This window comes from Nicotiana sylvestris, chromosome 1 (genome assembly GCF_000393655.2).
Source record: "Nicotiana sylvestris chromosome 1, ASM39365v2, whole genome shotgun sequence".
NCBI classification, from domain to species: Eukaryota; Viridiplantae; Streptophyta; class Magnoliopsida; order Solanales; family Solanaceae; genus Nicotiana; species Nicotiana sylvestris.
In genome coordinates, this window is record NC_091057.1 from 98,651,201 (window position 1) to 98,662,336 (window position 11,136).

The 11,136-nt window shown below is 36.5% G+C and overlaps 1 protein-coding gene across 1 annotated transcript; it reads right to left on the bottom strand.

Moving 5' to 3' along the window:
• Positions 1-2,590: 2,590 nt before the first annotated feature.
• Positions 2,591-3,688, bottom strand: LOC104218660 (E3 ubiquitin-protein ligase ATL4). The gene has a single exon (XM_009769205.2). The coding sequence runs from the start codon at positions 3,686-3,688 to the stop codon at positions 2,591-2,593; it is 1,098 nt and encodes a 365-aa protein (XP_009767507.1).
• Positions 3,689-11,136: the final 7,448 nt, after the last annotated feature.

The window sequence follows — 11,136 nt, forward strand, 5'->3', positions numbered from 1 at the left end:
TTTGGTATCTTTACTGGTGTGTCGGAACACTATCTAATGCGATAGACTAGGTAAGTATACATTGATTCTGCGCCATAATAATTATATATCATACAATAAAATCAATCTTGGGAGCCTCTACAAATTAGTTGTAAAAAAAGAGGAAAATATGAAAAGAAGAATAGATTTTTTGACAAAGAAAAAGTTGGTGGACGAATGTTTGCTTTAGATTTGGCTGCATACTTGAGTCCTTTATCCACATAAAAAAAATTGAAAGAGATGCCTTGACTGCGTGCATGACAAGTAAATATATAGTAGAAATACTAAAGACAAAATGGAGAAAAGTTGCTGCTTTTGATTCTGTTGGATCAACTAAGTATTTATGTTGTTTCTTTCTCTAAATCCTGAAACAAATGACATCAAATTTACCTGAAAAAAAGATTCTTCTACGACAACCTCAAGTAGTAATCCTGCTTAAAGCATATACTTGCCCCTATGGCCGTGCTTTATTGTTGGTTGGATCAACTGTTTTTCTTTTGTTCTTGTCTCTTTTCCTTTTTCTATTCTATACAAGGATGTGAACTCATGCAGGAAAAGTTAATACTCTTCAGTATAATCCTATTTACTTTAGGCATTCCAATTCAACTCTTTTGATAATGGACTTCAATTCTTTAATGTTCAAGAAACATCTATATAATTTATTAGGAAACACTTATATGCAGCTGTGAAAATAGGATAGAAATTAATCATTTACCAAGAATTCTTAAAATATTAATTTATTGAAGAAGACTTCCATAACAATATTAGATAGATTACAATGACTTGATTAAATGGCTTGAGATAACGGTAGATGACAAATATTTTCTTGAAGAGCAAGTTCAATTCTAGATTCGTGCAACATAGGGTAAAATAATAATAAAAAAGTTTAATTACTCCATGTTTTCTTTGTGCATATGCATACAAATAAAAACCAAGAATTTACAAAAATAAAGAAGTCAATATTATGTAAATAATAAGGGTTAACTGAGGTATTTGTCGTTATCTACGCCAGATAGGAAAAGATCTATGACAGCGCACGACAAAGAATCAATGTGTATGGGAAGGTTTGAAATTTTTAACAAGGACTTTGGGACAAAATAAATAGATAACCTAATAATGTAATACTATGGGATAATTCACGTCACATGTTTGCGCAACTTTGGTAGGTTGACCAAAGAATGTCAAAACTATAAACAACTTGCTGGCATAATTTCGATACGTTGTGCTTTTCAAATCGCGCAAAATCCTCCCATCATCACCACCGCCGCCAACACATCAAATTTGCAACAATAAATGCATGTTTTATTTTTATAATACATAGTATATACAATAATAACAATATATTCAGTGTTATTCTACAAGTAGAGTTTGGGGCACACAAATCTAAGTCTTAACTTGTGTGAAGTAGAAAGATTGTTTTCGATGGACTTCCGACTCAAGAAAAGAATATATATTTATTTCACGCCAGTTTGGTTTGGTGTTTCACATTCACAGAAAGGAGAGTGAAACAATCTTTGTTTTGTTCCATTTATTGTGGGTCTTTTTGTGGGGGGTGGGGCGGAGGAACGAGGGTATTGGGTCCATGAGCAAAGTAAATAGATGACCAAACTTTTACGGTTAAATGGGGCATAGTGTTATTACTCTCACAATTCATAACTTGGGAGTTGACACCTTTTTGCTCCCATCTAGAAATTGAGTCATCAAATTTGAAGGACTGGCATTTGGTCATGCACATATAACAGAACTAGTAGTTATTAGGGATCTCTTTCCTTTTCAGCATATTTAAGTAAGACTAAAGTTTTCAAGTTAATAAAGCTACTTAAATTGTTCAATATATGCGATGTCAACTCAATCTATAAATAGGAAATTTACCATTGCATAGAGAAAAAGTAAAAACTGCATTTATTTCGAAATAAAACCATCGTAGTTGATTACAGTGCCAAATTCATTTTAAATCGTAGGAAATTATCATGATCCCCACTAAATATGGCAAAAGATTCATAGAAACCATGTGTTATTTGCTTGGGGTTTTGGTTAACTAACTTGGCGATCCTTACATATGAAACGTTGACCTTATCTTGTTAATGATATTATTAGTAGGTAATTTAGAATTTTAAAAGATCGAATACCAATTGAACAAGTAAAGTTCCAACTAAGTTGAAAAATTAATGAGAAGGCTAGTTTTGGATATGATTTCTTTCTCCCCACCAGATCAAATTCATTTTAAAGTTTAAAACCCCAACCAACTCATCACTAGCTATTTCAATCCCCAAAATCACTCCAAAAATGGTGCTATTTTGACTTAGTAAATTTTTAGTCCTCGTAAACTGTAAAGAATAGAATCATTAGCATTCTTGGACATGCTTTACCTTGATTAAAAAGAAAATGGGAAGAAAAGTAAAAAATTGGTTAAATTGTTTCTACTATCTACACTCCAATTCTTGCTAAATCCACTCACAAAAATTATGGATATGAGAGTGGAAATAGCAAATTCTAGTGGTTTTTTGTTTTTTTATCAAGAGAGTATACTGAAAGACGAATTTGCCCCTGCAATGCAATCGAATATACAAATTCATACCCCTGAGAGCCACCGAAACAACTCGCTAATCTCCTCCCCAACCCGGCCAGCTTCCAAATCATCGATAGGCACGACGATGTCGTTCCGCCGGCTACTGCCGTTGAAAAACCTTCCGGAGCTCCGGAACGACATTGTGCGGGACGAAAGAGAAAGTGAACCAATTCTGTCAACATAATCTCGAAGCCAACTTCGTCCACCACCGGAAACATCTGAAGCTATACTTTCTCCAGGTGGCGCCGGCACTGGAACACCGATCGATTCCTTGTCGGTGCATTCAGAAACTCCACGTCGGTGTATGGACCCTACGGAAAGCTCGTAACCGTCATCGACAATGTACTCGAACGAGCCAATAGAATACGATCTCTGACCATCACCTGCGTCGGAATCAGAAGTACCACGACGGCGACTAACACTACCGATCTCAATTCGGAAACTACCGTTATGTCGCAGCTCATTTCCGCCGCGAGCCTCGGCGTTTTCCACCGCTAACACTTTACTAAGCACATCTGCGTCCGTAGGATACACGGTAGACCTGCAGAGCGGACAAGTCTGGTTTGTTACGAGCCAAGCGTCTATACAACTGCTGTGGAATGCGTGACAACATAGCGGAAGCAGACGCAGCTGATCATCCTTTTCGAATTTCGATAAACAGACAGCACAGTCGACACCGGTTAAATTTCCAGTAACAGAACCAAACGTAAAAAGCGGTAACGAATCAACCAATTTCTCCTCCTCCGAACTCCGTCGGTCATCAAAACAACGGTTTTCAGTAACCGCCGTAGCAGCAGCAGAATGCGAGACAACATCATCCGCCGCGGCGTATGTACGGAAGGAGCGGTGGAACCGCCGCGAGATCACGCGAAGGATGAGGTATATAGAAGCAGAAACGATAATAGCAGATGCAATAACAATGATAACTATAATGATCGAAGAAGAGGAAGACGATGATGAAGAAGGTGAAGGAGTATTATTATCGCTGAGAAGATTGTTATCAACAGGTTGAGTAATGGCGGTGTTAGGAGTAGCTCCGCCGTTGACGGTGGTAGTGAAAGGCATCGGGAATGGCGGAGGCTGAGGAAAAAAGGTGGACATTTTTCCAGATTTGAGGAGAAAAATGGGAAATGGAGATGGGGCGGGTAATAAATAGGGTCGTCAGAAAGAGAGTGGAGGGGGGTATTTATGAGGAAACCGATAAAAGAAGAGAAGGCTTTTGGTTTTAGTTCGGAAAGAGCTCTAAGATATTGTATGTACTAACAACTATTAATTGAATCATGCAGAAATTTATTTAGCATAAATATGTATTTTAAAATTTTGATTTATGTTTTCTTGTATTCTTAAAAAGATCTTTTCCAAAACAAAATTCTTACTTCCTTTTTATTCCATTTTAGTCCTTAGTCATTTAACTTTTTGTAGTTTTTTTTTTGTAGACAAATTTAAGGGCATTTAAATTATTTTTACAAAAAGCGTGTACCGTATTTTAAAACATTTTTTAACTAATATATTAACTGCCAGTTACCAATTTTAGAATTTGCACCAAAAACATAATTATTTATTTAAAAAATTAATTTAAACACTTAATGTTTATTAGCAGGGTCTTTATAAGATTTACTTAAATAGAACCAAATGCACATGAAAGATTTATATAATTGATTTTAACTAATTAAGTTTAAAGCGTGATAAATCAAGTGAATGGCACGAGGGAAAGTGACAAGAGAACAACGTTAGAAATAGGAGTTAATGGAAACATGGAATGGATATGGTGTGTGGTACGGAAATTCCAAATATTCTGAAGTTTTTTTTTTCTTTGGAAAAGAAAGAGGAACAGAGATAAGTAGGTAAGCGAAATGAATATGGGACAGACCGCAGACGCATTAAAGAGAGGTGGAGTAGGGCTGCGTCTTTACCTCATCTAGTTCAACCAATTTTCTTTTTCTTTTTCTTTTTCTTTTTCTTTGACAGTTGAACAGTTAATAGAAAAGGGCGCGATTATCTTTTTGAGATAAAAAATAGAATATCGAAGACAATACTTCTTATTTCCTTCCTAAATTAAACATATTATGCAATTCTAGGAGCTTAATGGTACTTGTCATTACATACCAAAAGTTCGTCATCCTTTAGATGACTGCTAAATTTTTGTCAATCATATTAGGTATTCGTAGAATTTAGTATAATATATTTGGACTATGGTGGAAATTCAACATTTAATATGAACAAAATTAGGAAAAATGTTTTTCTCCAAGGCAGGATGACTGCTGGATAAGTACTTCAAAGTCAATTATCCAAAACATTGGAGAATCATTAATAAGATCTTAATGAATGATCAAGGGAAAATGCATAAGTACCCCTAACTTATACCCGGATTCCCAACTATACATTTTTTCTTTACGGGAATTCTATTACCCCACTAAACTTATTTTAAATGAAATTATTTGCACCCTAAAACTAGACAACTAAACTCTTGGCAAGTGGTGAGTTACATGCGCCCTCACATATATTTTTAGTATTTTTTTGATTCTTTCTTCTTTTTCTTATCCTTTTTTCTTATTTCTTATTATTCTCATTTTTTTTTATTATTTCATTCTCTTTCTTTTTGTTTTGGTCACTGGCGGCATAAAATGATGGTCGTCGGAATTTTACAAACACCATTTTTTCGGCGAATTTTTTTTTGACGATAGATTTTTATCCCGATCTAAGTGTGTTTTGTTTTATATATATATATATATATATATATATATATATATATATATATATATATATATATATAAATTATTCTTGAAAGTGTAATTTATGAGTGAGAGGAAGAGCAAAAGAAATAAAAACGAATATAAGCTGAGAAAACTTTTTTCAGTTAAAATTTCAATACATCATTTTATTCGGCTTGGAAAGGTTTTTCGATGATGAATTTTTACCCCCAAATCTGAGTGTATTTTGCTTTGCTTATGAATAGATCTTTTTGATAGTTTAATTTGTGTGTGAAAAGAAAAAATAGAAGAAAAATAGTTAGACAAAGTCGCCGGTGAATGAATTGCCGGAATTAGAGAAGAAATGAAAAAAAAAGTAAAAGAAAAAATACAAAGAAAAAGGAAAAGGAAAAAAAAGTAAGAAAAAATGGTAAAATAGAATAAACAATAATCTGAAAATCGTTTTTTCTTGCTTCTCACTCTCCTTTGGAAGAGTGAAATACGCACACTCTGCCACGTCAGCGTTAAGGGTGCAAATAATTCCACTTGAAATAAGTTTAGGGGGGTAATAGGATTCCCGCAAAGAAAAAGTGTGTAGTTGGGAATCCGGGTATAGGTCAAGGGGGTACTAATGCATTTTCCCTATGATGAAATTTTTTGTTGTTATTGTTTGCAACAAATTTTCATAAGAAGAAAAATAAACTGCAACAAAAATAATACGAAGAAAAAGAGATTTTATTGATAAATATTTGTGAGTACAATTCTATGTATCCCTTGATTCTCCTCTTTAAAATTATCCGTAATTCGAAGGCTTGAGAAGCGTCTTTCTCGATTGTAGGATGATGCAGACCTCCTTGTGATGTATTTAATCGCCAAGAACGTCGAGCAATACTTTGTTGTTACGGGTTGATCTCCGGAAAGAACTCTGTTGATCACTCCTTTGTTGAAGAACTAAGCACTTGATGATTGATCTATTTGTTTATAGATGCATTCACCAATTGCGGAATATTCTTCTCCAACTCTGAATGTCCCTTGAGAGTTATGTAACCCTTCTATTTATAGTTATAGAGGATGGACAGTCCAACTACATATGAACTCTCTTGCTTTATTCTGATTGGCTCATGTCATTTTAGCTACTTGGTAACATATGGTTGGTTCTTGCTTTTTGACTTGGATTGCCACATTGTTTAACACGTGGCATCATCTTGTTGGCTTTGGATTTGACTGGACATGCCATGTCACTTGACACATGGTACGAGTCTGGGCCTTAAGATGAAGAGAACCTTGAGTTCGAAAATAATAAAATGGACTAATTTAACTGTAAAGCCCAAATTAATTATTTAACCCAATTGAGTTTAATCCAAATTTTGTATGGATTAGACCCAATAAATTTTATATGTCTACAGATGCCCCCTACTTCAAGGTTTGTCCTAAAATGACTTATTTAGACTTGAAGACGAGGCTTGAAGTACCAGTAAGACAATTATTATTATTTTCCGACAAAAACCTCTTTTGAACTTAATTACAAACATCTCATTCGAAGGAAAGCAAGATATATCAAAATTGAAATTTCTTTCATGTAAAATTCTCCAAAATAATCGCTTGGATAAATCTGCTTAATTAAAGAAGGAGTTGCTTTTAATATTTTCCTTCTCCGGTTAAGAGATCAATCCAAGATCTTCTTAAGGACAAAAAAATCAAAGTAATTCCATCTTTTGACTTAGAATTACTATTTTTAATGCAATTCTTCTTGGAAAGAATGATTAAATCCAAACATTAAGCAAAGCCACATAACTCACCTACCTTAATTCGTATTTGGACATTAATTGCAATCCACACATGACGAGTTCTCAATTTATGTTTCATTAGCACACGAAATCTTCTTTCTTCATCTTCAGTCCAACTTGTTCACGGGATAATTAACTTCAATCTGATAACTCTCTTCTTTTCCGTTTAAAAGGAGAACTCTTCGTGTGATTCCTATAAAAAGAGGACCAAGTCAACTAGTTTTCCATCATAACTGAATATCAAGCTCCTCTGTCTAACTTGGTTGAAGCACCAAAACTGATACTAGAGCTTCTTCTATCTTCAATTGCTTTCATGAGCTGCTTGCACTCGACCTTTCTTTCATTCTTTTTTTTGTTCTTATCTCCTTAATTTTCTGTTGAATCATGACTCGCTCTCTCTCCCTTTTTTTCTTATGCAGCAAATCATTCAATTTAAACACGTAGAAAAGAGAACTAGAAGCAATCAAGTGCGCGCCATACAATAATTTGGGGATGAAGTCCTGCTTCCTATATTGCTTCTTTATTCAGAATTAATCCATATTGAAGGACTACACCAGCATGAGAAGCCAAATTTGCAAACTTCGATCAATGGAGATCGTTATTCAAGACCAAAATATTTTCCGCAAGTTAAAGCTTCGTGCTATAGGCACCGCCGATACATGCCATGCTCAACTAGACTGTTGTGCAGCTTCCGATGTCTTTTTTATGTCAAACTAAAGTGTCATGCTGCTGAATCGTCGTGCTATTGGCACCATATCCACAGAAACTTCACGTTGTTGGCATCGAGGATTTCCAAATATTTTTCTTTTGCAGGATTTTGCGAGAGTACCAGTGTTATTTGATATCCCTACGAAGATGAATTGCAAGCAAACCACTAGTCTCTTTGTTGCGGCTCGGCGAGAAAGACACATGAAGTGTCTTTTCAACCTCGGCGATGAAATCTCTACTCTTGGAGGCTCGGAGAGACCATATTTCATCAGTGGCGAGTGAGACATGTACCATATCGCATTGTTGCAGGCTGGCGAGCAAGACAACTGGACTAGGCTTTTCCAACTTTGGCGAGCAAGCACTTGGTGCGTCTCTGCTGTTTTGACTTCATAGCATTTTATGCTCGCATTGAAAAAATTGTATCTCAACCTAGGAGTGTCAAAACTATAATCCGCTTGATTCTACAGAATCAAAACTTGCACCACAGTGACATATCCAAAATTTGGGGCCAAATTCCATAAGGACAAGTCAGAATGAACTTTTGAATGCGATGCACAAGTCTATCATTCCGCCTTCACAGCACTACATACTATATTTGGAACGCACATATCTCAAGCTAGGAGCGTCCAAATTGTGAGCCGTCTGCGCCGTTGGAAAGAAGATTCAGATATAATGCAACTTTCAAGATATCATAGAAGAATTCCTAGCATATTGTCCGCAACAACTTTCTGAACTTGACCCATCTGTCCGCAAAATTGCTTTTCAGCTTTGCGCGCTATGGTGGAAAAAATTCATATATTGAGCTACAAGTGTCGGAACTACAATCCATTTGTACCATTAGAAATAAAACGCAGAGACCTGAAGTACATATAAATTTCATGGCAGAACTCTTTTCGGGCTATCAACAAAAAATTCGCGACATCAACTTAACTGCAGTGAACTTTCAGATCTGCGTACCTTCAGCAAAAATAATTGTATCTTGAGCTAGGAGTATCATAATTACAATCCGTTTGTGCCGTTGGAAAGAAAACTCCTAGATATGCAACACATAAAAATTTCATCCCAGCACTCTTCTCGGGCTAGAAACAAAAAAATATTAAATGTCCAATTGATCGCAGGGAACTTTCAGGTTTGCGTGCTTTCAGCCAGAAAAATTGTATCTTGAACTAGGAGCATCGAAATCACCAACAATTTGACCCTATGAAATTCGAACGTCGAGAACTATAATCTTGTTGAAGATGAAGCTCCATTAATTCTTCATTAGCCTAACAAATATTTTTGAAGTTGATTCTACAGCCTTGTAATGGATTCAGCTATCATCACGAAACTTATATCTTTGTTTATTTCTTTTGCAGACTTGCGAAGAAGTTCAATGAGTCCAGATATAAGTCTAAGATATCATACAAGATGCAGAGTCACCCCTTCACCACTTGTTGCACTTGATTTGTTGATGGTCTTAAAGTTTATCAATGGCCGCTCCCGTGGTGATTGGAGGTTTTTCAAGAGAGATGACTTCTTATATATGAGGCATTGAGGATAGTGTATTAAAATGTGGAGACGCCATATGGACTTGGAAGAAGCATTCAAGACGAGTCGGCCACAAAGCCTAGTTTACGATCATTTTCATGACTTAGGCTTTTGTATAGGAAAACGTCTAATTCCTTTTGTCTCTATATTTTTAATGTATCAAATTTTGTACTATTGAAGCAATAAACATCTTTTATACTTCAAAGAAAATTGTCTCTTTTCCTCATAGATATGTGCCTCTACACTTGAAAGAATTAATGTAATGATCTGATGACGCCAAACTTTTAATTTTTTTAAAACTCATGCGACTGAACTTAGAATGAAACTCTAAGCTGCCTATGTACCTCGGTGAAGAGGATCAAGTCATAACGTAGTTCAGAGGGATAAATTTTTTTTGGTCTTGACTTTTGCCTAGGCCGCCTCTTTCGAGATTTTCAACCTAGCAGACTTTTTTTAGCCGTACACAATTTAGACTCATGCGGGCCAGGAGTGTAGCAACATGCAGTTTAAGCTCATGCATCAACGAGCGTCATGACTTGCAGTTTAGGCTTGTACGTCTAGGAGCGTCATGACTTGCAGTTTAGGCTCGTACGTCGAGGAGCGTCATGACTTGCAGTTTAGGATCGTACATCGAGGAGCGTCATGACTTGCAGTTTATGCTCGTACATCGAGGAGCGTAGGTGACTTTCATGGGAAGTACTGCTTCAGAAATTTTTCGTTGATCGGACCAACTCTTAGACCATCCTTATCGACAATTTTGTATGCGCCACTTGGATAGGTTTCTTTCATAACATATGGACCATCCCATTTTGAGGTAAACTTGTCGCCTATGTGTTTGTTGAGGATTATGGGTCGTCGAACAGCTAGGACTAAGTCTCCCCTTGGAATGATCGTGGCCGCACTTTCTTGTTGAAGGCTCTAGCTAGTCGAGCTTGATAGAATTCCAATTTTTGTTGCGCTTCCAATCTTTTCCCATCTAGTGCCTCTAACTCTGCTAGGCGAAGTTGAGCATTCTCTTCGGACGTGAGTCCTTCTTGTATTGCTATCCGAAATGATGGAATTTGTTGCTCCAATGGCAGGACTGCTTCTACGCCATACACCAAAAAGTAAGGAGTTGCTTGCGTAGCAGTTCTGTAGGTTGTCCGGTATGCCCACAAAGCTTCACCAATTCTCTCATCCCAGTATCTCTTGTTCTTTGCAACAACTTTCTTCAAAAGTTTACCAAGCGTCTTGTTAAAAGCTTCAGCAAGGCCGTTGGCAGGTGCATTATATATTGAAGACTTATGTTGTTTGAAACTAAACTTCTCGCATAGACTCTTCACGAGCTTGTTATCAAATGGCGTTCCATTATCAGTGATTATGTATCTTGGTATGCCGTACCTAAAAATTATATATGACTTGATAAAATCGACAACGGTTTCCTTTTTCACCTCCTTGAGTGGAACAACTTCCACCCATTTAGAGAAGTAGTCCGTAGCGGCCAATATATACCTTTATCCCTTTGATGACTTTGGAAGTGGTCCAACAACATCAAGTCCCCACGCATCAAAAGTCCATGAAGCTACAGTTGGGTGAAGAGGCTTTGGAGGTTGGTGGATGTAGTTGGCCTAAAATTGACACGCTTGACATCTTTTGGCATGATCCATGCAATCTTTCACCATTGACACCTAGTTGTAGCCCATCCACTTAATGCGAAAATGGAGCTTGGGACCAGATTGGTGTGCTCCACATGAGCCAGAATGTGCTTCTTCCATCGCTTGGTAGGCTTCTTCTTTGTCAAGACATCGCAAGAATAGTCCTTCAAAAGAGCGGCGAAACAATGTCCCTTATAGAAGAT

Coding starts and splice junctions, on each gene's coding strand:
- LOC104218660 (XM_009769205.2), bottom strand. CDS start 3,688: ATGTCCACCTTTTTTCCTCAGCCTCCGCCATTCCCGATGCCTTTCACT.